The sequence below is a fragment of the Heterodontus francisci genome, chromosome 7 (genome assembly GCF_036365525.1).
Source record: "Heterodontus francisci isolate sHetFra1 chromosome 7, sHetFra1.hap1, whole genome shotgun sequence".
NCBI classification, from domain to species: Eukaryota; Metazoa; Chordata; class Chondrichthyes; order Heterodontiformes; family Heterodontidae; genus Heterodontus; species Heterodontus francisci.
Window position 1 is genome coordinate 109,488,403 of NC_090377.1, and position 25,871 is coordinate 109,514,273.

The 25,871-nt window shown below is 42.6% G+C and overlaps 1 protein-coding gene across 2 annotated transcripts in view; it reads right to left on the bottom strand.

The window, feature by feature from the left end:
* The window catches only part of vps8 (VPS8 subunit of CORVET complex), a 715,536-nt gene that overhangs the window by 474,803 nt on the left and 214,862 nt on the right, over positions 1 to 25,871 (bottom strand). For both annotated transcript variants that reach the window (XM_068035875.1, XM_068035876.1), the window contains exons 26-30: positions 22,277 to 22,396; positions 12,176 to 12,247; positions 6,221 to 6,340; positions 4,576 to 4,632; positions 2,707 to 2,789 (exon numbers count right to left, since the gene is read on the bottom strand). In XM_068035875.1, coding sequence (XP_067891976.1) covers positions 2,707 to 2,789; positions 4,576 to 4,632; positions 6,221 to 6,340; positions 12,176 to 12,247; positions 22,277 to 22,396 — 452 coding nt within the window. The remainder of the gene's footprint in view (positions 1 to 2,706; positions 2,790 to 4,575; positions 4,633 to 6,220; positions 6,341 to 12,175; positions 12,248 to 22,276; positions 22,397 to 25,871) is intronic.

The following is a 25,871-nucleotide window of genomic DNA, read 5'->3' on the forward strand; positions in this document are numbered from 1 at the left end:
CGCTTGAGATGGCTTGGCCATGTGAGCTGCATGGAAGATGGCAGGTTCCCCAAGGACACATTGTACAGCGAGCTCGCCACTGGTATCAGACCCACTGGCCGTCCATGTCGTCGCTTTAAAGACATCTGCAAACGCGACATGAAGTCCTGTTACATAGATCACAAGTTGTGGGAGTCAGTTGCCAGCGATCGCCAGAGCTGGCGGACAGCCATAAAGGTGGGGCTAACGGGTGGCGCGTCAAAGAGACTTAGCAGTTGGCAGGAAAAAAGACAAAAGCGCAAGGGGAGAGCCAACTGTGTAACAGCCCTGACAACCAATTTTATCTGCAGCACCTGTGGAAGAGTCTGTCACTCTACATTGCCCTTTATAGCCACTCCAGGCACTGCTCCACAAACCACTGACCACCTCCAGGCGCCTACCCATTGTCTCCCGAGACAAGGAGGCCAAAGAAGAAAGAAGTCTGTGAAAGCCATGTCTGACATTTTACACACACACTTTTGATGCATCAGCACTGTTGTGCTAAATCATGAGTCTATTATCATCTCAGGGATAAATTCAAAGGCATGGCATTCTAAAACACAAAAGCTTGCATACGATGTAGAAAGTAAAAGCTGAGAAGTTAGAGAGGAGGGCTTAGGGTCCTGTTTGATCACGACTACAGATCTAGTTTAAAGAACTTGCTCAGTGATTCCTGGTCTTTAATAATTCAAACAACTTATTCGATACTTTCTGGGAAAATGCTACTAGCCCATCAAAATCATGTTGCGATTTAACACAATAACGAATGTTAAAAGCAATTGTATCTATTATTATTATTTATTTCAAGTGTTAACCATGGCTCAGTGAGTAGCACTCTCGTCTCCAAGTCAAAAGGATGTGGGTTCAAGTACCACTACAGGACTTGAGCACAAAAATCTACAATGACAATCCAGTGCATTACTTAGGGAGTGCTGCACTGTTGGAGGTACCGTGTTTCAGATGAGATTTTAAATCTAGGCCCTGTCTGCCCAATCACAAAGATGTAAAAGATCCTATTGCACTATTTTGAAGAGGAGGAGGGGAGTTCTCCCTGGTGTCCTGGCTAATGTCTATCTCTCAACCAATATCACTAAACCAGATTATCTGGTCATTATCACATTGCTGTTTGTGGGATCTTGCCGTGTGCTTATTGGCTGCTGGGTTTCCTACATCACAAGAGTGACTACACTTCAAAAGTACTTCACTGGCTGCAAAGCACTTTGGAACCACCTGAGGTTATGAAAGGTGCTTATAGAGATGTAAGTCTTTATTTTCTTTCTGTAATAAAATGGATTGCACAGATACCAACTGATAAAGATAAACATACAAAGTACTGACTGAGAAGGAATTCTATAATTTCTCCCAAATACATGGCACACTTTACATTTCCAAACTTGCTCAGTTTTCAAAGCAGAAGAGGATTGACAGTGAAACAGATTTCATTCATTTAAAACTGCTACTCAGTACAAAAATGCATTCAAGCCATGGCCATGTGAAGAACAACTGGACCAGGAGAAGGGCATGGCACCAACAGAGAGTGGGACCAGCCTAAGAATAAGCAGTGGTGATGTGAATGTGGCAAGCACTGCAACTGAATTCCATCCACTTTACTTTAATCATTGATTTGTTATTTAGAAGGGCTATCAGTTGTGGAAAAACAAAATGAGGAGGTAGGGTGACTATGGACAGTATTTTACCTCAGCTTCAGACCCCGATGTTGGGACAAAATGAGGACCCCAAGCTTGCACTTGCTATCAGTTGGTCAAGCTCAGCTATTTTCCCCAGAGGTGGTCTCCTAATTGGCCGTCTCTGGGCTCAATGTTCAATTAAGGATGGCGGGCGGGCTCTCGATGCCGCCAGCCCAATGCTGGGAAAGGTGGGGCACTGCTGAGACAGCTTGGAGATCAAGAGATCTTGGAGAGATAAGTAGAAAATTACAAATCAGTGGGGCCATGCTGCCTTCCCTGTCCACTCCCCATTTGGGCCATGAAGCCATCAGTTCCAACGGCCCCCTGGACTACCACAGGGAGGCCGCCTGCATGAATCTAATGGCCTTCTCAAGCAGCAGGGGGCTGACCCGCCAATGGCGAAACACCCAGCAGACCCAAGGAATGGACTCTGTGGGTCCTTAATTGTTTAAATTGGTTTCTTGCCTCCGGCAGGACTGCATCAGGGAGCCATGTTGGGATGACACCCCGATATTTTCCTGGCTCCCCTGACGCCCAGCCCGCCATCGCGGAGCCAGGAAAATCCTGCCCTATGTTACCCAAGTACTGATTATTAACAAAAACTGTATTTGTTGGTACTCATTACAGTCATAAATAAATTTGAAAATCTACTACTAATTTAACACTGCCTTAAAGGAGACATAACAGACATCTCAGTCGAGGTAGTAGATACAGCACTTAGTTTGGAAGTCTAAAAGACTCGGGTTGCAGGCAAGAATGAGTAATGGCAGCTATTATCACTGATCAAAAAGAACTTGGCATTCTATGCGGAGACATCCTGTTTATTCAGCAAACATGCAATTACTTCATATGCAAATTATCTTTCGATTCTCAAATGGGTAAAAATATCAAACCCATTAGTAGCAAAAATACCAATCACTACCAAAAATTAATTCCTTCAACTTTTCTTGCTTAAGAAACAGGACTATAATTGAGTCGAAACCATTTCAGCATAACTCACAATGCAGCTTTCTCAGCCATAGTGATCAGTCTATTCTCATCAAACTGTACAATTCCCCCAGCTTGAAGCAGCTCCAGAAGGACCTATAAAGGAACCAAAATAGAAAAGCTTTTATAAGGGAAATAAATAATACAATTACAGGTTATATCTTTGAAACATTCATATGTTCCTTAATTTTTCATCTGGCTTTGTGCATTTTCAATACAAGTCTCTATACTGACTGTTCAATCTCTTTAAAGGTGCACTGCACTCATTTCAAGTGTATGAATTTGGAGCTCCCCAAGGATGTACCCATGGCCCCTTCTTTTTCCTCATCTACATGCTGCCCCTAGTCAACTTTATCCAAAGGCATGGGCTTAATTTCCACATGTACACCAGTGGCACCCAGCCCAACTTCTTCACCACCTTTCTTAACCCTCCATTGTCTCAATGTTGTCAGACTGCTTATTTGTCTTCCAATCTTTGAGGAACCACAACTTTTTCTAGCTAAACACTGGGAAGGGCAAAGTCATCATATTTGGCATACCACCCCCCCCCTCCTCAGCCACTGTCCTAGATTGTGCAGGACGTTAGCCAAGCCAGCATACTATTCCGTCATGAAATGTGCTTCCGACTTTATATCATCTTGTTCACATGGACTGCTTACTTCCACTTCTGTATCACCACTGCCTCCACCCCTGCATCAGCCCATCTGTTGATGAAATCCTCATCCAAGCCTTTCTCATCTCTGGTTTTAATTTTTCTCCTGTTCTCCTGAGTAGCTACACCACCTCCATACTCTCATCTTCAGCTCATCAAAAACTTTTCTGGCCATATCCTATCTGTACACCCATCACTTCTGTTCTTTGTGACCAGTGACACCAACACTCTACCCCAAGTGCCTCCAATTTAAAATTCTCATCAAGTTTAAATCATTCATGACCCCACCTTCTCCCCATTTCTTCAACCTCCTCCAACCCTACAATCATGTACAAACCGCACCCCCTCCAGAAGTTTTCCATTCTTATGACTCCTGCCTCTTGTGCATTACCTCTTTTGCCCCATCATGGCCACCTGTGCTTTCAGCAGCCAAGGCCATGCTCTAGAACTTATTTTTTAAATTCATTATACCATCCCACTTCCCTCTCCCCTTTAGGAGTCTCCTAAAACCCATCTCTTTAACCAAACTTTTGAACACTGTTGCGTTCTCTTCTCCTGTGGCTTGGCACCTATTTTTTCTAATTATCTCTGTGAAACATTAATCTGTCCCTTTATTTATCGACTGCCTACTCTGGCTTTGAGTATTGTCAATATAAGGCTCTATTAACTGTTCAAAGGTACACTGTGCTCATTTTTAGTGGATAATTCTGGAGTTCCTCAAGGATCTATCCTTAGGTCCCTTCTCTTCCTCATCTACAAACAGCCCCTACTGAAGTATCTTGAGACAGTTTTATATATTAAAGGTACTATGTAAATGAAAGTTATCATTGTTCCTGAGATAATTAAGGAAGATTTTGTTCTTGCTCTTTATATTTCCACTGCATTCTGCTCATGTTCCCTTTTTGCACCTTTTATTAATTTCTTTGCATTCCTCTGCTTGATTTTCAATTTCTCCCTATCCGGTTCTTGTACATTTCCAAATTTTAAACACATTTTTAGATTAAATGGAGTTTCTCAGGTAGCCGACTTCATATTTGGCACAATTATCCAGGTGCCTGCAATGACAGGTGCTGACAGTTCACAGCTAAAGGCCCTCACTCAAATGGATCATTAGGAAATATAAATCCAACCTTGGGGTTCAGAAATCAAAAAATTGTGTTTTTGCAATTGGGATTCTGCAAGTGTACTCAATCCAATTACACAGCCTAATACATCAATGCTATTTTTCACCTGTTGTCTCTCAGCATGTCGAGACTCATCATCAGGACTACACAGGAATTCAAGAACCTGCAGGGCACAGAAACATGCATTTTTAGAAGCTGGTTAAATTTGTATGCAATGGAATGGCTGAAAAGATGATTTTAAAATCTCTCCTTTTCATTTTCATGGACAAAGCATAATTTCTGACCAAGGAGGAAAATAGAGTGAGGTGATTTGCTTCAACTCCTTTGTCACTGCCAACTCCCATACCCAATGTCGGTACTTTACAATGGGACACCAAAGCTGTACGCTGAATGGCAGAAATTAAACTGGGAGCCAAAGTACGGCACATTTTCCATGACAGCAGAAGAATATCAGGGTGATTCAAATGTTGTACTACGTTGTACATCATGGGACAGGATGTCAGAAATGCTCCATCCATCAATATTGGCGACCACGCTCTGGAAGTGGTTCAAGAGTTCACCGACCTAGGCTCAACTATCACCAGTAAACTGTCTCTCGATATAGAAATCAACAAGCGCACGGAAAAGGCTTCCACTGCTATGTCCAGACTGGCCAAGAGGGCGTGGGAAAATGGCGCACTGACAAGGAACACAAAAGTCCGGGTGTTTCAAGTCTGTGTCCTCAGTACCTTGCTCTACGGCAGTGAGGCCTGGACAACGTATGTCAGCCAAGAGCGGCGTCTCAACTCATTCCATCTTCGCTGCCCCCGGAGAATCCTTGGCATCAGGTGGCAGGACTGTATCGGGGCGGCACAGTGGCGCAGTGGTTAGCACCGCAGCCTCACAGCTCCAGGGACCCGGGTTCGATTCCGGGTACTGCCTATGTGGAGTTTGCAAGTTCTCCCTGTGTCTGCGTGGGTTTTCTCCGGGTGCTCCGGTTTCCTCCCACAAGCCAAAAGACTTGCAGGTTGATAGGTAAATTGGCCATTATAAATTGTCACTAGTATAGGTAGGTGGTAGGGAAATATAGGGACAGGTGGGGATGTTTGGTAGGAATATGGGATTACCTCTAATCTAATCTAAAACACAGAAGTCCTCGAGGCGGCCAACATCCCCAGCTTATACACCCTACTGAGTCAGCGGCGTTCGAGATGGCTTGGCCATGTGAGCCGCATGGAAGATGGCAGGATCCCCAAAGACACATTGTACAGCGAGCTCGCCACTGGTATCAGACCCACCGGCCGTCCATGTCTCCACTTTAAAGACGTCTGCAAACGCGACATGAAGTCCTGTGACATTGATCACAAGTCGTGGGAGTCAGTTGCCAGTGATCGCCAGAGCTGGCGGTCAGCCATAAAGGTGGGGCTAATGAGTGGCATGTTGAAGAGACTTAGCAGTTGGCAGGAAAAAAGACAGAAGCGCAAGGAGAGAGCCAACTGTGTAACAGCCCCGACAACCAATTTTACCTGCAGTGCCTGTGGAAGAGTCTGTCACTCTAGAACAGGCCTTCATAGCCACTCTTGGCACTGCTCCACAACCACTGACCACCTCTAGGCGTTTACCCATTGTCTTTTGAGACAAGGAGGCCAAAGAAGAAGATTACTTTGTAGAAACATTGAATACATTTAGAACCTACATAGGATAGTTAGCCTAAGAGTTCAGGAGAGACCGACTTCGTATCCAATACTAAATCTCACATGCTCAGAACTTACCTGGTCAAAAAGCATCCTGTTGACAAAAAGTGTATTGTTTGGTTTTGCCAGCTGTCGTGCCAGAAAGGTAAAGAGACATCCAACTTGTGACGGAGTGAAGTCCGAATTTTCCACCATTACCTGAAGAAGCATAAACATAAATCACTTACAACAAAAAAGTAGCAAATAAATAAAACCATCTGCAAAACCAACAACCATTATTCAGTCCAATCAGTAAATGGCATTCTCAAGGTGACACATTATTCCATCTTATATAAGTGAAAGGGAGTGAAGAGGAACAGAGGTAGGATTATAAAAGAAAAGCTAAAAAAGCTCTAAATATTAGTAGAGAAATGTAGCTTCAGAACTGTAATGTTCTCCATGGAAAATAGTTAAGTACCCTTGAAAATGAATTTCAGAGATAAAATATTCCCAAAAAACTTCAGTCTGAATCACAATAAAACTCCAATTGCGATTTTAATCAAATTTGCCATTAGATAAGTTCACATTTAAAACTATTTTTGCTAGATAGCCTGAGGCAGAACTAGTGAAGCAAATATCAACATTTTGATGATAGGCTACAGACTTGTTCAAACTACCTTTTCTCACTACACAATAATTCTCATGTAGCTAGTAGCTCAGGATGAAAGATGGAAAAAAATGCTACCAGTTGTATGTACAGCAGAAGTGTCTAAGTAGTACCCATCAGGACTTGTTATCAAGAATTTGTTCTATACGTGCGATGCGAGCCAGGAGGCAGGAGCAGAGCGAGGCTACCACAATTGGAGCGCAGTGTGGACTGGCTGTCTCACACAGGAGGGGAGTGCGCATGGAGGAGCACTGAGAGGGCATGTAGATCGCCAGGTAGACCTGCTGTTGCCATGGCTGGTGGTGAGCAGCAGGTGAGTTCAGCCTTGTTTGAGAGGGGAGGTTTTAAATATTTAAGTATTACATATGTGCAGTGAGAAACGGGCATGTGAATCTCAGTGATATTTGTTTTCTTAAAAGCATTATTAAAACACTTTTTGCAACATTTTATTATATAATATAGTCTTATAATTTATATAGAGGGAGGTCTGTGATTACTATTCTGTTTGAAAAGGGATCCTTTCACCCAAAAAAGTTTGAGAACCATTGCTCCCAAAAATCCAGACCATGAATCATATTTCTAGAATTTTCTCAGATAACCATCTATCTTAAATCAAAGTACTAAGGTTATATGTATATATTGTCATGCAGGCCCCCACCTGCCAAGAATGAGGCATATTAATTTCACCACCTGGACATTAAATTTGTCGCTGGGAAGAGGAGAAGGTCTGTTACAAGGACTGCCAGACCTTGGGTGGAAAAAACATTTACATACTAACAGATATTGAAGGCAGGGAAGCAGACTCCATTCCCTGCTAAGATGATACAATACACAGGACCAAGACATGGTCAGACCAGTTAGTCACATGACTAATCTGCTTGGAAACCTGGGGGCTTTCTGAATTGTACAGGCCATCCTAGATTGGGTATTGTGTAATGAGAAAGGATTAGTTAATAATCTTGTTGTTCGGAGTCCCTTGGGGAACAGCGACCATAACATGATAGAATTCTTCATTAAGATGGCGAGTGAGAGAGTTGATTCCAAGACTAGGGTCCTGAATCTAAATAAAGGAAACTATGAAGGTATGAGGCGTGAGTTGGCTATGATAGATTGAGGAATTTTACTTAAAGGGTTGACAGTGGATAGGTAATGGCTAGCATTTAAAGAGCGCATGGATGAATTACAACAATTGTTCATTCTTGTCTGGCACAAAAATAAAACAGGAAGGGCGGCTCAACTGTGGCTTACAAAAGAAATTAGGGATAGTATTAGATCTAAGGAGGAGAAATATAAAATAGCCAAAACAAGCAGCAAATCTGAGGATTGGGAGCAGTTTAGAATTCAGCAAAGGAGGACCAAGGGATTAATTAAGAAGGGGAAAATAGAGTATGAGAGTAAGCTTGCAGAGAACATAAAAACTGACTGTAAAAGCTTCTACAGATATGTGAAGAGAAAAAGATTAGTGAAGACAAATGTGGGTCCCTTACAGTCAGAAATGGGGGAATTTATAATGGGGAACAAAGAAATGGCAGACCAATTAAATACATACTTTGGTTCTGTCTTCACATAGGAGGACACAAATTACCTCCCAGAAATGTTGGGGAACATAGGATCTAGTGAGAAGGAGGAACTGTATGAAATCAATATTAGTAGGGAAACGGTGTAAGGGAAATTGATGGGATTGAAGGCCGATAAATCCCTAGGGCCTGATAATCTACATCCCAGAGTACTTAAGGAAGTGGCCCTTGAAATAGTAGATGCATTGCTGGTTATTTTTCAAAATTCTATGGACTCTGGAGCAGTTCCAACTGATTGGAGGGTTGCTAATGTAATCCCACTATTTTAAAAAGGAGGCAGAGAGAAAATAGGGAATTATAGTTAGCATGACATCAGTAGTGGGGAAAATGCTAGAGTCCATTATAAAAGATGGAATAGCAGAGCACTTGGGAAAAAATTACATGGTCGGACAAAGTCAACATGGATTTACGAAAGAGAAATCATGCTTGACAAATCTACTGGAATTTTTTGAGGATGTAACGAGAATAGATAAGGGAGAACCAGTGGATGTGGGGTATTTGGACTTTCAGAAGGCTTTCGATAAGGTCCCACATAAGAGATTAGCATGCAAAATTAAAGCACATGGGATTGGGGGTAAGGTACTGACATGGATAGAGAACTGGTTGGCAGACAGGAAACAAAGAGTAGGAATAAATAGGTCTTTTCCCGAGTAGCAGGCAGTGACTATTGGGGTACCGCAGCTATTCACAACATATATTAATGATATAGATGAGGGAATTAAATGTAATATAAGCAGACGACACAAAGCTGGGTGGGAGTGTGAGCTGTGGGGAGGATGTAGAGAGGCTCCAGTGTGATTTGGACAGGTTGAGTGAGTGGGCAAATACATGGCAGATGCAGTATAATGTGGATAAATGTGAGGTTATCCACTTTGGTGGCAAAAACAGAAAGGCAGATTATCTGAACAGTGATAGACTGGGAAAGGGGGATGTGCAGCGAGACCTGGGTGTCCTTGTGCACCAGTCACTGAAAGTAAGCATGCAGGTGCAGCAGGCAGTTAAGAAGGCAAATGGTATGTTGGCTTGCATAGCGAGAGGATTCGAGTACAAGAGCAAGGACGTCTTGCTGCAAATATACAAGGCCTTGGTGAGACCACATCTGGAGTATTGTGTGCAGTTTTGGACTCCTTATCTGAGGAAAGATGTTCTTGCTATGGAGGGAGTGCAGCAAAGGTTCACCAGACTGATTCCTGGGATGGCAGGACTAACGTATGAAGAGAGATTGGGTCGACTAGGCTTGTATTCGTTAGCGTTTAGAAGAATGAGAGGGGATCTCATAGAAACCTACAAAATTCTAACAGGACTGAACAGACTAGATGCAGGACAGATGTTCCTGATGGCAGGGGAGTCCAGGATCAGGGGTCACAATCTAAGGATAAGGGGTAAGCCATTTAGGACTGAGATGAAGAGGGAGTTCTTAATCCAAAGAGTGGTGAACCTGTGGAATTCTCTACTACAGAAAACAGTTGAGGCCAAATCATTAAATATATTCAAGAAAGAGTTAGATATAGCTCTTCGGGCTAAAGGGATCAAGGGATACGGGGAGAAAGCGGGAACAGGGTGCTGAGTTTAGATGATCAGCCATGATGGTATTGAATAGCGGTGCAGGCTCGAAGGGCCAAATGGGCTACTCCTGCTCCTACTTTCTATGTTTCTATGTACAGTTTGAACTGAGAGACTGCAGAAAGCAGAAGGCTCCTGGACTGAAGAAGACCTCCGGTCTGTCTGCCTGCTCCCATCTCTTTCTCACAAGCCTCTGAATCCACTGAAGACACATGAACCCGAAGACAGAAAAGTCTCCTACAGCAAACAAGGTTTAAGAATAATACTGAGCCCCAACGAAAAGCAAGATCTACCTACAATTAAGGACTCTTCAGTGAGCTCGAAGAACCGTAACAACTCTTCGGATGTTGCCTCAAACATTTCCACTTTATTTTTCTTCTGCTCTTTTCTGTCTCTATTTGCAAGTGTGTATCGTGTATGCATGCTAGCATGGGGCGCGTCATGTAAGAGTAGGCGTTAACTGAATTAGAGTTTAAATGTAATAAATTTAAACTTTTCCTCTTTAAACCTAAGAAAGCCTGTTTGTGCTGGTTTCTTTGCCTTATAATTAGAAAGCGGTGAACAAGGATTCACCAAGGGGGAGCTAAAAACACGGTAAGTTTAAAATTTCAACCCTGTTACAGGAAGACCAGGTGACGGCTGAAAGGGACCCCTAGAATTCTTTCTCACCTGGTCGTAACAATATTAACTTGACAGAAAATTACCTCTGGCAAAGGCTTAGAAGCAAGAATTAAGGACTTAGCTTGAATTTGAATCTATCCTTTGCATAAAACTGCTAAAATTCATTCTCCAGCTGATTTTCAAATTATCTGAAGCAACAAAAAAACAAACTCAGGCATTCTACTACAGTTTAATGAAAGAATCTTCATGTTTTACAGAGAGGTGTGAGGTGATGCATTTTGACAGAAGGAATAGGGAGAGGCAATATAGACTAAAAGGCATAGTCCTAAAGACGGTGCAGGAACAGAGACCACTAAGAGTTTATGGTCACAGATATTTAAAGATGGCAGGACATAATGAAAGAGTGGTCAGCAAAGCATATGTGATCTTGAGCTCCATAAATAGAAGTACTGAGTACAAAAGCAGGAAAGTTATGCTGAACCTTTATAAAGCTCTGGTTAAGCCATAACTCGAGTATTGCATCCAGTTCTAGTCACCACACTTTAGGAAGGATGTGGGGGTCCTTGAGAGAGTGCAGACAGGATTTACTAGAATAGTTCCAGGGGAGGAATTTTAGCTACAAGATTAAGTTAGAGAAACTGGAGTTTTTCTCCTTAGAGCGAAGGAGATTGAGGGGAGATTTGATAGATGTGCACAAAATTCTGACAACTTTAGATAAGGTCGGGAAAGAAAACCTGTCCCCATTTGCTGATCTTACTAGGACTAGGCGACACTAATTTAAGGTTTTGGGTAAAGATGCAAGGGGATGCGAGGAAGACCACTATTTATGCAGCATGGGGTAATGACCTGGAACTCACTGTGTATGAGGATAGTGGAAGCAGAGGTGATCAACGATTTCAAAAATAAACTGGATGAGAACTTGAGGGAAATAAACTTGCAGGGCTACGGGGATAGAGCCAGGGAATGGGACTCATTAGATTGCATTACAGAGTCTGCACTGACTTGATGGGCTGAATGGCCTCCTTCAGTGCCATAATGACGCTATGACTAATTATCATGATGCGCACTGGAGGTTTCTCAGTCTTGACGTGCTCAGACTGTAACATCCAGGAAATTACACACTCAGAGGAAAAGCTGCTTGGAAAGTCATCATCTGCAAGTCAGGGCTTTTCATGGAGGATCATGCCTCAAATAAAACTTTAAATAAAAAGGTACTTGAGAAGACAAAAATTATTTTATTGAATTTAATCATGTTATTGTGAAATACAAATGTTTTTATCTTTATTGCTTTTACATAGGAGAAATTTTAGTCACAGAGGGAAAACTGACAGCTTAAAGGATTTGACTGGCAGGGAAAGGGGAATTGATGTGATGAAACACAAGATCACCTGCCCGTTTTTTGGTGCTTTTGGAGTATTCACCCAACTAATTGCTTAGAAGCAAAATAATTTAGCTGCAATTTCTGATGCAAGACCACCATTTACAGCAGTAATGATTAAGGCACATTTTACTTGAGAGAAACCACTCAACACTGTAATAATGAAGTGATAACTTATTCTACAGTTGATTAATAAAGGACCAAACCATTGAGGAAGCAGTTTCGAGATTTTGTCAAAGAATTCTTACCTTGAGTAAGATATCCACAATCCTCTGCTGATGTTCCACCGCTTGTTTATTATTTCTAAAGTCTTCAAATGTCTATTTAAACCAAGAGACATCATTGAAATTTTTAACAGAAATGTATCTGTCACACAGAAATTTTAATTTATGGAGATTTTTGGGAGAAGAAATAAGGGAAAAGTAATGTTTCTTTCACAATGATTACTCTCCTTGAAGGGCTTCTCATTACATCTTAATCTCCTTTAGCCAAGAGAAAAATGCTCTGAGTGGCAGACATCCCCACGGCTATCATCAGCACTGCTTCACAATTGACAGAAGGGATACTATAAAATGGCAAAGATAGGTTATGCCAGTCTTTCAAATCAGATGAAGCCAAATCTTTATTACTCACAAATCTGGGGGGAAAAAAATGACAATTTCACTTTACTTTCAAATAGAAATTGGAAAGCAGTTAACCTGCCCTAGAATACCATACATATTAGAATTTAAAGTAAAACATACACCACAAGGCCCCCAAGAGTAGCCACTCTTTTCAACTATCTGAGCCTATGTTTTTCTTCACGGGCTCTTAACACTGTTTTCTAAAGATAAATACTAGATGTTGAATATGTATTTGAGCTAATATGTAAATGTATACCATGTAATTGCTTCTGATGGGAAATCAATCTGCAATAACCATCCAATTCAACAACAACACATGTTTATATAGCACCTTTTAACGCTATAAAACATCCCAAGGCACTTCATAGGAGCATTATAAAACAAAAAATGACACCAAGCCACATAAGGAGATATTAGGGCAGATGACCAAAAGCTAGGTTTTAAGGAGCATCTTAAAGGAGGAAAGCAAGGTATAGAGGCAAAGAGATGGAGGGAGGGTATTCCAGAGCTGAGGTTTAAAGGTGCGGCCACCAATGGTGGAGCGATTCATAACAGGGATACTCAAGAGACCAGAATTAGAGGAGCGCAGATATCTGAGGGTTGTAGAACTGGAGATTACAGAGATAGGGAGGGGTGAGGCCATGGAGGTATTTGACAACAAGGATGAAAGTTTTAAAATCAAGACATTGCTTGAATCGATGCCAATGTAGGTCAGTGAGGTGAGAGATGAATGGGACTTGGTGCGAGTTAAGACACAGGCAGCAGAGTTTTGGATAACCTCAAGTTTAAGGAGGGTAGAATGAGGGATGGAATAGTCAAGTCTAGAGCTAACGAAGGCATGAGTGAGGGTTTCGGCAACAGCTAAGCTGAGATGGGTGAAGCTGGGTGATGTTAAGGAGGTGGAAGTAGACGGTCTTAGTGATGGCATGAATACGAGGTCAGAAATTCATCTTGGGATCCAATGTGACACGAAGGTTGCAAACAGGCTGGTTTAGTGACAGTTGCCAGGGAGAGAGATGGAGTCGGTAGCTACGGAACAGAGGCTGGAGCAGGGATGGAAAGCAATGGCTTCAGTCTTCCCAATATTTTATCGGAGGACATTTTTGCTTAACCAGCACCGGATGTTGGATAAGCAGTCTGATAATTTACAGAAAATGGAGAGGCCAAGCAAGCTGGTGGTGAGGTAGAGCTGGGTGTCATCAGTGTACATGTGAAAACTAATGCTGTGCTTTCAGACAACGGTGACGAGGAGCAGCATGTAGATGAGAAACAGGAGCAGGCCAAGGATAGATCCTTGAGGGACACCAGAGATAACGGTGCGGAAGCAGGAAGAGAAGCCGCTGCAAATGATTCTCTGGCTATGATTAGTCGGATAAGCATGTAACCAGATGAGAGCAGTCCCACCCAGCTGGACGACAGTGGAGAGACATTGGAGGAGATGGTGTGGTCAACCGTGTCAAAGGCTGCAGACAGGTAGAGAAGGATGAGGAGCAAAAGTTTATCTTTGTCACAGTCACATAGTATTCATTTGTGACTTTGATAAGAGCAGTTTCGGTAATGTGGCAGGGATGGAAACCTGATTGAAGGGATTCAAATATGGAGTTCCGGGAAAGATGGAAAGGGATTTGGAAGGTGCCAACACATTCGCAGACTTTGGAGAGGAAAGGAAGCTTGCAGATGGAACAGTAGTTTGCAAGAATGGTGAGCTCAAGGGTTTTATGGGGAGGGGGCAATGATGGCAAAATTAAAGGAGAGAGGGGCAACACCTAAAGAGAGTGAACTGCTAACAATATTGGCTAATATGGTGGCCTGGAGGAGATGTTGGGTGATCAGCAGCTCAGTAGGAATAGCATCGAGGGAACAGGAGGTAGATTTGACAGGATGGGCTCAGAGAGGGCATGAGGGGAGATAGGAAAGAAAGTGGAGAAAGATGCAAGTTCAGGGCTAACAAAGCAGGAAGCATTAGAGGAAGTTTGGCCAGGTGGGCTAGTAGAAGGGAGGGACGTGGCAAAGGCAGTTGATCGGATGGTCTCGCTCTTCATGATAAAGGCGTCCATGAGCTCCTTGAACTTACTGTTGGAGTTGAGAGTCGAGGGGACAAGGGAGAGGAGTTTAAGAAGACAGTTTGCAATACAGAAAAGAAGCCGGGGTTATCTTTCCATTCAAGGATGATCCTGGAACAGTGACCAGATTCCTTCAGATAGTTTGAAGCTAAATAACATGTTTCTTAATAGGTTTTTCTATGGGCTGTTACTATAATCGGCACAGCACACTTGCTGTAACCTACAGTTAAAAATGGCTAGAGTTTCCTCTTTGATTCCAAAATGTGCTTAATGTTGCACTGGTTAGGTTACAGTTCAAGTTTCCACCAAAATTCATTTGCATCAGCAAATATGTTAAATTTACCATGAACCAGTGCAATCAGGCAGAATAGAACACAATTGTTTCTCTGTTTCTTTCTTTCCATTATAAAGTTTTAGAGGGGTAACCTGATGCAGTTTTATTCATAAAGCTGAATATGAGTTTACCACCAAAAATAAGCATTTTTAATGAGGATGTCCAGTCCTACTACACCTGTGATTAACCTGATTTAAAACCACTGAAAAATACTGAAAAAACTATACTGAACTGTTTAATATTTTCATGGGTGCACATTAATCAGTTCTTTAGTAAATTTAATATATTAATACGAAAAAACTTTCAAAACATGACGAAAAGTGCCTGTGCACCGAAGAAAACAAGCCCAATTTAAACAGTCTTCCCAAACCAGCACAATCGGCTGAATCATGCAACTTTGGCTGGGGAAATATCCTGATTCAGATGTATTGAAACTTGCACCAACATAAAAGAGCAGAGAGAGCATGAATGCAAGTGCTTTTGGGCATAACCTACTTACATTTAAAATTCCCTGGCTTCCTGACCTGATTCTGGAAACTGGGTGCAAAACTAGAGGAAATGAGGGAAAACTTTACCCCAATGAACCTGCAATATGGCTGTCAAATTTAACAGCCTCATAGTTAGTAAATTTGGAGATTTGTTTCTTTAATTATAAACTTAACATTTGAAAATATATCCTGAATATGCACTGTAAACATTATCAGGTTAAAACTGTACTGTTTATATCAAGGTGAATAAATTCAGCCTAGATCTTCATATCCACTGTTTGACTTGTGGCATCATTCAGGGGAAAAGCTCACTGAAGAGCAAGAAATCATCACAATCTTGGCCAAGTTCCAGGTTGTCTGTAAACAAAAGCAGCTTACTGATTCATGCCTGGCCTCATCTCATTAAAGCATTTTCCTGGCCATCTCTGGAAGCACATCAGAGCACAGCAAAAAACTGAGAAGCCGATGGAAAAAACATCAGCAAAGGTGAACAAGGTGTTTTAGACCATCATCAAAAGTTAAAATGACTCCCACAGTGTCAGTATCACATGCTAAAGGACATCCCAAAGCACCTCACAGCCATTGATTTCATGTTGTGTTCTCAGTAGTGGCTGTCGAAGCAGACATCAACTATCAGTGAATAATATGGTTTGGATGCTTGGCAACATTTACAAGTTGATTAATAGTTATGATGGTATAATTTATTGTTTATTTATTGGGAAACAATCACTTTTTGTACGCTAATAAGCACACCACATAATTTCAAGCTTGTACATTTAATAAAAGCAGTGGGGTATGAAATTATTTTAAAGCATTTTCACTTCCTTGTAACATCTTAATTCACTGTACCAATTTTCTGAATTAGCATTCTGTCACATTAGCATCACTACACAGCAATATGTACTTAGGCATAATTACAGTGGTACAATTAGCAAGATGTTTGGCATTTAGTCAACGTTGGAGCACAGACTATACAAAGTGAAACTAATCGCCAGTTTCTGTTCAAATAAAAGCTATGTATATCTTCGTGTTTCAGTCGTTGCATAAAAATTATATACTTGGAACAGTTAAGGGAAAGTATTTCTAAAAAGAAAAATCAATTTGGAAACCTAAATGGTGAATTACAATGAAATTGAGACATATAAAAGTTCAAATTAAATGACTGATAGGAATGCCACCCCATTTCACAGATTACAAAATGAACCTGAAATTGAAAAGTTGGTTTTGCAGCTTTGTAATAACCAAGTGTCTTCCGGCAATGCACAGCATGTGCAGAGAGATTGCCAACGTCATCAGCGCGTCCGAACATTTGCAAGCTTCCAGTATGAATCTGTGTTTGTGCGCGCTGACGTCACCATGCAATGACTCCAGACATAATAATGTTCGAGTGATGCCTCACCCCTCAATGGCTGAAATCAACGCCTCCATTCCCCTCCAACAGTACCTGGCTTCGGCTGCTTGCTGCCGGCCTCGTTGCTTCTCCCCCCCCACCCCCAGCCAATCGCTCCCGGCCTCTCCACTTTCCCCCACACCCCCGCGGCTGCTTCCTCCCAGCCTCTCCGTTTTCACCCTCAGCCACTCGCTCCTGCCCTCGCCACTTCACCCCCTGGCCAAGTGGCGGGGAACAAGCGGCCAAGGGGTGACGGGACAACGTGCGGAGCGAGCAGCCGAGAGGCGGGGAGCGAGTGGATGAGTGGGGGAAGCAGCAAGGCAGAAAGTGAGTGGCTGAGTGGGGGAAGCAGCGAGGCGAGGAGTGAGCAGTGAGCAGATGGGCGCAGGAGGGAGTGGCGTACTGTTGGGGGTGGGATGGAGGTGGCAATCGCAGCCATTGAGGCAGTTTGGGTTTAATTTGTTTTTGTGGCAAATTGAGCGGCGCCATTTTTATCACTGACAGTTGCCCGAGATATCACAGACTGTGATGTTCCAGTCGATGAGGCTGCATCTGTGCATGTGCCAGGACTGCACCATCTAGTGGTTACGCTGTCAGCAAACGCAGCCATTGCAATAATTATTTCAAAACAATTTAAGGGATCCCGAGGGGTTAAACCTGGAAAAACGCAGAACTTTTTAAACTTGTGGCTTAAGTTTTGTCATTTATTTTAAGCACAAAGTTGTACTATTAGATTGATATCCTGTCAGTTTTGCTTCATTCTATTATAGGCCTGGGATAAATATCATGGATCTTGAGCAGCTTGTAACCTTTAAGTGCCAGTTGCCTCCAGAGATTAAACCGGTATGCTAGATCCCCGGGAGTGGATATATGACAGAATCTGTGGAAAGAATGGATTACAACTGACCAAGTGTCCTTCCTGTCCATACTTTATGAGTTCCACCATATTTCACAGCTCTCATGGACTGCAGGTATTGCCAGTTAAGTGACTTGATTAAGTGAATGGGAAAACTGGTGGCAAATAGCTTTCAATGTGAGGTCATTCACTTTGGACCTAAAAAGGATGGAACAGGGTACTTCCTAAATGGTGAAAAGATAGAAATGGTGAAGGTGCAAAGAGTCTTGGGGGCCCAGGTACCTAGATCAAAATATCATGAACAGGTACAAAAATAATCAAAAATGGCTAATGGAATGCTGAGCTTTACATCTAGAGGACTATAACAGAAGGGGTTAGAATTTATGCTACAGATATATAAAGCCCTGGTTAGACCACACAGGGAGGACTGTGAGCAGTTCTAGGCAGCACACCTTCGGACAAATATATTGGAGGGAGTGTAGCATAGATTTACCATAATAATACCCGGATTCCAAGCGTTAAATTATGAGGAGAGTTTACACAAACAAGATTGTATTTCCTGGAATTTAGAAGGTTATGGGGTGATTTGATCCAAGTTTTCATAATATTAAGAGGAACTGATAGGGGTAGATTAGGAGAAACTATTTCCACTCACTGGAGAATCTAGGACTAGGGGCATAGTCTAAAAATTAGAGCCAGATCTTTCAGGGGTGAAATTAAGAAACACTTCAACACAAAGGATAGAAGTAGTTTGGAAAACTCTTCCATAAATGGCAATTGACCAATTGTTCATTTTAAATCTGAGATCGATAGATTTTTGTTAAACTAAGTATTAAGGTATGGGGGGAAAGATGGGTATATGGAGTTATGTCACAGATCAGCCATGATCTCAGTGAATGGCGGAACAGGTTTGAAGGACTAAATGGCGTCCTTCTGTTCCAATGTTCCTAAGTTATATGCAAAGGAATACATCTGATAGAAACATATCTCAGAGCTAACACTGTCATTAAATTTAGGGTTGTCATAATACAGTTCACTCATAATACAGCCTGGGAATTAGTTTCAACTACTTTCCTTTCACCTATGCATATCTGAACCTCCATTTGTGGCCTGCCTAGCTGTAAAGATGTTGAGTAAATTGGAATTACTATTACCTCTCCCTTTTTCACAGCAAGGATATCCCGACTTCCAAAGCTCCTTATTAAAAGAGAACTATGAGCCCAATTGATTTCTTCTTCCTCCTCCTTCTGTGGGGAAATTACTGACTTCCACTTGGCATAGGCCTATGCCTGCTATTTCACATTGCAGCATTCAGAGTGGTCCTCATAAGACATGGATTAAGATTGGTTTGTAGCCCATGACAGAAAGTTTGATTAGCGCCAACCTAGAAATTGGATTGCGCTGCATGCAAAAATGGAACCTTAAAGGTCTAATATGATGTGCATTATGTTGCAGCCACGTGGTGTGACGTGGGTGATTCCCACTGTTCAACTCCCCACCTGACTGCAGCATAGAGTCATAGAATTATACAGCACAGAAACAGGCCCTTCGGCCCATAGTGCCCATGCCGGCCATCCAGCATCTATCTATTTTAATCCTATTTTCCAGCACTTGCCCGTAGCGTTGTATGCTGTGGCATTTCAAGTGCTCATCTAAATACTTCTTAAATGTTGTAAGGGTTCCTGCCTCTACCACCCCTTCAGGCATTATTTTCCAGATTCCAACCACCCTCTGGGTGAAATTTTTTTTTCTTAAATCCCCTCTAAACCTCCTGCCCCTTACCATAAATCTATGCACCCCAGTTATTGACACCTCCGCTAAGGGAAAACGTTTCTTCCTAGCTACCCAATCAATGCCCCTCATAATTTTATATACTTCAATCAGGTCCCCCCCTCAGCCTTCTCTGCTCTAAGGAAAACAACTCCAACCTATCCAGTCTCTCTTCATAGCTGAAATGCTCCAGCCCAGGCAATATCCTGTTGAATCTCCTCTGCACGCTCTCCACTACAATCACATCCTTCCTATAGTGTGGCGACCAGAACTGTTCACAGTACTCCAACTGTAGCCTTTTATACAGCTCCATCATAACCTCCCTGCTCTTATATTCTATGTCTCAGCTGATAAAGGCAAGTATCCCATATGCCTTCCTAACCACCTTACCTACCCGTGCTGCTGCCTTCAGTGATCTATGGACAAGTACACCAAGGTCCCTCTGACCGTCTGTACTTCCTAGGGTCCTACGACCCATTGTATATTCCCTTGCCTTGTTAGTCCTCCCAAAATGCATCACCTCACACTTCTCAGGATTAAATTCCATTTGCCATTGCTCTGCCCATCTTACCAGCCCATCTATATTGTCCTATAATCTAAGGCTTTCCTCCTCACTATTTAGGACACCACCAATCTTCGAGTCATCTGCAAACTTACTGATCATACCTCCTATATTCACGCCTAAATCATTAATGTACACTACAAACAGCAAGGGCCCCAGCACCAATCCCTGCAGTACACCACTGGTCATAGGCTTCCAATCGCAAAAACAACCCTCGACCATCACCCTCTGCCTCCTACCACTAAGCCAATTTTGGATCCAATTTGCCAAATTGCCCTGGATCCCATGGGCTCTTACTTTCTTGGATTGGATTTGGCGATGATGTCTTCCATGGTAAAATATCCTGACATTCATTGCCTAGACTCTCAAATTAAGAATGGTCTTTCTTGCCAACCAGAGGAGAACTGCATTGCAACATAAGCCATCGAGAATCAGAGAATGGGACAAAGCTGTGAAAAAAAATTGATGTTGTTACGAACGAGGCAGGAGGAGTGTATTGTTTATTCTAGTTCCACTTCTCCACAGGTCGCAACCTATATTTAAAGGCTGCATTTGTTGACAATGCTATCACTAGGTGGTGCTGCAGTGGCACATGCGCAAATGCAGCATGTGCCACTAAAACATCACAGTCTGCGACTTCAGGCAGCTGCCAGGACTAAAGATGGCGCTGCTCAAATAATCACACAAAGGCAACCTAACCTAAACACATGACAGCACACAATAGCAGGAGGGAGAGAGCAAGCGAGCGAGCCAAGGACGGGGGAGCAGAGCAGGCCGGCGACGGTGGGGGGGGCGGGGGGGCGGGGGGGGAGCGGAGCGGGCCAGCGCTGGGGAGGGGGAGCAGTGCAGCCGGAAAGAGCAGAGCGGAGGGTCGTAAAGAGCGGAGCGGCCGGAGACAGCAACGAGGGGGGGAGCGGAGCAGCCAGAGAGAGCAGCAAGGGGGGCAACGGATCAGCCGGAGAGAGCAGCGAGGGTGGTGGGGGGGAGCAATGCGGCTGGAAAGAGCAGTGAGGGAGGGAGTGGAGTGGCCAGAGAGAGCAGTGAGGGGGGGGAGCGGGTCGGGACGCAGCGCAGGCGCAGAGAGCAGAAGCCCGCCTACGCATGTGCGCACCTTGGCGCAGCCTGATAACGTCAGTGGCCGGCTGCATTGTCAGGAAACACTTTGATATTTAAATTTTCCCACTTACAATACGTTCAATCATATATTCTATTTTGCCCAGAATAAAACACACTAACCAGGTTTCTTTAATGAACAATAAAATTTAGTTTATTATAAAACAAGTCTTAACCAATAATGAAGTAAAGCATAAACACACAGATAGAAATTTTAAAATTCCCTTTTTACCTTAGCCCCTCACATTCACACACACATATACACAGATTAACTGGAAAAATAAAAGGGATTTTTGTTTAGAGCTCAGTTACAGACAAAAAACACTTGGGCATACTTGTTCATTCTTGAAGAAAACGGATGAGATATGTTGCATTCCAAAACTGGCATACAGTCTGGCCTCCGAGTACATGTAGACAGGTCACTGGGATCTTTTACAACAGTTCTTTTCAGGCGGCATTGAGAATTAATTCAGCAGGCTTTTCTTCAAAGTCAGGGGACGAGATGAGTTGACACAGTGGACTTCTCAGGGTCTTTAAGAGGAGTGCTGGAAAGCTGAGCTGGGTTGTGGTCTTCGCTCCCTCCTTGGAAGTTCTCTTCCTTATTCTGCAACCTTCTTATGGAGATGGAATAGGCTGGGATTCTGTCCTTCTGTTTTATTTTTAAATCTCCAACTCCTTTTAAACAGTTCATTCCAAACACCAAACAATTCAAAAGTGAAGCCAGAAATAGAAACTCCACCTTCTGACCTGTCACTTCTCTGCACACATCTTCCCCAGTTACCAGGGTTTCTGTTCTATTTTTAACTTGAGTCATGTGACAACCAGTAAATGTTGTTGTCAAACAAGTTTGTTCACTGTTCTCTTGATGACCCTCTTGAAAAAAAACAGTCCAACATTTCTTCAGTTTGACTACAAAATTCTCAAAAAAAATTAACAAAAAAGAACTTTCCTAACAGTGTGAACAGCTTACCTTCATGCCGTTTCATCTGTTATCAAACTCTACAAATCAGCAGCTCAATTTAATTAGGGACACCTAATTTATCTTTCTCACACTTGTATGCCTGGTGAACTACCAGTGAAGACCATGTAAAAAATTTGAATTCTTTTCATGAGAAGACTATGACTGAAATTAACAAAATAAAAATCTTACCAGTGCCAACACATTGAGGAACTCTCGAGTGTCGAAGTGAAGAAGTGTTCTGATCTGCGGATACAACTCTTCATCAGAAGCTACTTCAGTGGAGTGCAAGCGGATCAGAAATTCGAAGACCTGAAACCAGCCCAAAACACAAATCAGAAAACACGCATATCAAACAAGCTGTGAATTACCATCATTTTTCAGCTGAATTTTCACAGAGGTTACATAAAAAGGATTTTTGTTCTCAATAAAGCTTTCAGAACACAAAAGATACCCATTCAAAAGTGGCACTGGAGCATTTGTAATGAGCTGATGTGCATAAAACCTAAGCTAATGGCTGGTATATAATTGCTCTGGCTGAAGTATTGAATAGACAGTAAACCTTGTACAGCATTGTCCAACACAGCATCAAAAAAAAGGGCTTATTTTCCTTCCTGGTATATCAAAGTGTGGATCATCTGTGATGGAAGGTGTCAACAGTGCTATCAAGTGCCACTTACAACAACAATAACCTGCTCACTGATGCTCAGTTTGAGTTCCGCCAGGGCCACTCAGCTAATGACATCATTACAGTCTTGGTCCAAACATGGACAAAAACGCTGATCTCAAGAGGTGAGGTGAGAGTGATTGTCCTGGATATCAAGGCAGCATTTTACTGAGTATGGCAGAAAGCAGTCCAAGCAAAACTGGAGTCAATGACAATCAAGGGGAAAGCTCTCCACCGGTTGAAATCCTCATTGCACAAAGGTAGATGGTTGTGGCTGTTGGAGGCCATCATCTGAGCCCCAGGACATTGCTGCAGGAGTTTTTCAGGGTAGTGTCCGAGAGCCAACCATCTTCAACTGCTTTATCAATGACCTTCCCTCCATCATAAGGTCAGAAGTGGAGATGTTCACTGATGATTGCACAATGATCCGTACCATTTGCAACTCCTCAGATACTGAAGTAGTCCATGTCCATAAGCAGCAAGACCTGGACAACATTCAGGACTGGGCTGATAAGTGGCAAGAACCATGCACACAACCCAAGTTCCAGGCAACGATGATCACCAATGAGATAATCTAACCATCTCCCCTTGACATCCATCAGCATTACCATCGCTGAATTCCCCTATATCAACATCCTGGGAGTTACCATCGATCAGAAACTGAACTGGAGTAGCCACATAAATACTGTGGCTACAAGAGCAGGTCAGAGACTGGGAATTCTGCGGCGAGTAACCCACAGCCTGACTCTCCAAAGCCTGTCCACCATCTACAAGGCACGGGTCAGGAGTGTGATGGAATACTCTCCACTTGCCTGGATGAGTGCCACTCCAACAACACTCAGGACAAAGCAGCCCGTTTGCTCGGCACCCCATCCACAACCTTCAACATTCACTCCCTCCTCCACCGACGCACAGTGCGCACCATCTTCAAGATCCACTGCAGCAACTCACAAGCCTCCTTCGACAGCACCTTCCAAATCCACAACCTCTTCCACCTCGAAGGACAAGGATGGCAGATGTGTGGGAACACCACCATCTGCAAGCTCCCCTACAAGTCACACACCATCCCTGACTTGGAAATATATCACCATTCCTTCACTGATGCTGGATCAAAATCCTGGAACTCCCTCCCTAACAGCACTGTGGGTGCACCCACACCAGATGGACTACAGTGGTTCAAGAAGGCAGCTCACCACTACCTTCTCAAGAGCAATTAGGGATGGTCAAGAAATCCTGGCCTGGCCAGCGTTGTCCAAATGAAAGAATAAAAAAAGCGTTTCAGTAGTAGTGGATTAACTGGGGCAATCCTAAATAGCCTTTGGTAAAAGATGTGCAACTACTATTGTGTGTTGCCAAACAGCCATCACATTCACAGGCCATTGTTTGCTAGCATGACAATTTTGTGCCCTATAACCTGAAATTACAATTTAATTGCTTTAGCTTGCGGACAGAAGTTGCAACGTTTCCTGTTCAGCACTTCTTACAACTGATCGCTTGTGAAAGCGCCCAGGAAAGAGATTACATACTGCCTGTGAGGCCAGTCCAATCCTGGAACAAGATGAAGTGCTCCAATTAGTGTGCAGTACTAGAATCTAATTCCTGAAGCTGACAGCTAATGGATGTTAATTGTATATCAATTGTGTTTAATTATATGCAGGTGGAGGGCATTAATTGTGGTTTCACTTGAGCACATGGTATGGTTGAGTTGGGAGGTTTCACTCTGTAGTTAAATGTAAGATTGAGCAAAGATTGACTCTAGTACTATCCTTCGCCAATTGGCTTTCTGGAATAGAGGGGTTTTTTCGTTAGCTGGCTGATTTCACCCATTAGCCTGAAGGAGACACTTATACAGAAAGTAGCATTAAATAGAACAACTGAAACAAAGGAATGTAAAAAATAGAAGAGGAAAAGCAAGTACAGGGCTTTTTCTCAGACATATTGCACTGGATTTTGAAAATACAAACCAGTTAACAAGTCTGGTTTCTGTACAACTTTGAATATTAAAATAAAAATCACAGGCTTCTTGAGCCAAACTATTATTACTGCACCCTGCATGATGCATTGGGGAGGGATCTTGGAAACCAGTCATCACAGTAATCCTGGAGGAGCTAAAATAAAATGGTTACATAGGGTGTGAGAAACAGCAGGGTTAAGTCTTCAGAATGAAGAAGAAACAAAGCCAACAACAAAACAAAACGAAAAACAGATGTTTCCTGCACAATTAATATTTGACCTTAAAAATACAAGAATTACTTTCCACAGTGACTAAAATGACAGTACAGCTGTGGGTGCAACTCTTGAGCAGATCACACCATCCCCAGTAAAGAATTTCCACTTATAGGAAAGACAGACATAGCTATATATAAATCAGTCTTGATAGAAGAACATTGAAAGGTGAAAATAAGATTGTTCTGCAACACAGGCTTCATATAATATTCAGCATAGACCTTACAAACATACAAACAGAAGAAAGAGGAGCTTCATGTTTATAAATTACACAATGAAGTTGCTGCTGGGAACATGACTCTGGAGGTGTACGAAGGATATGCAGTCAGCAAATCAATTCTTTTCTTGGAAGTAGTCCTCCAACATTTCATTTCTCCAGCTATGCCCTTCTTGAATAAGATAAAATCTTTACGATTTTGAATTATGTCTGCTTATGCATGTATTCTCCACCCCTGCACAATGGTGAGATTCTATCATCATCACTGCCACATCTACATGGCACTGAGACATGGAAGTCAGGAATCAGATTCCTCCACAATTATTTCTATACCTCAGTGCATTATTTTCAATACATTCCTACACTGATTGTGAATGTGTCTGTTGCAGAAAACAATGCTAACAACACCTATTCAACTTGCAGCCTCTTTTTGTAGCTGGTCCATTTATCCCGTGTCCATGCTCCGAAAACTAGACTTTACGAGGAAGTACTGATCGTCACAGGGAGAGGCAGCAACAGTAGAAACTACAATCACAATTTTTTCAGTCTACCTACCTATCTATTGAGATTGTCAAGTTAAGGGATGGTTATCTCCTAACTGTCTTGGTGTTTTGGGTCAATGGTTTGTCCAGTGACCATTGTGCAAGATACAGACTCCACAGTGACTACAAGTAGTT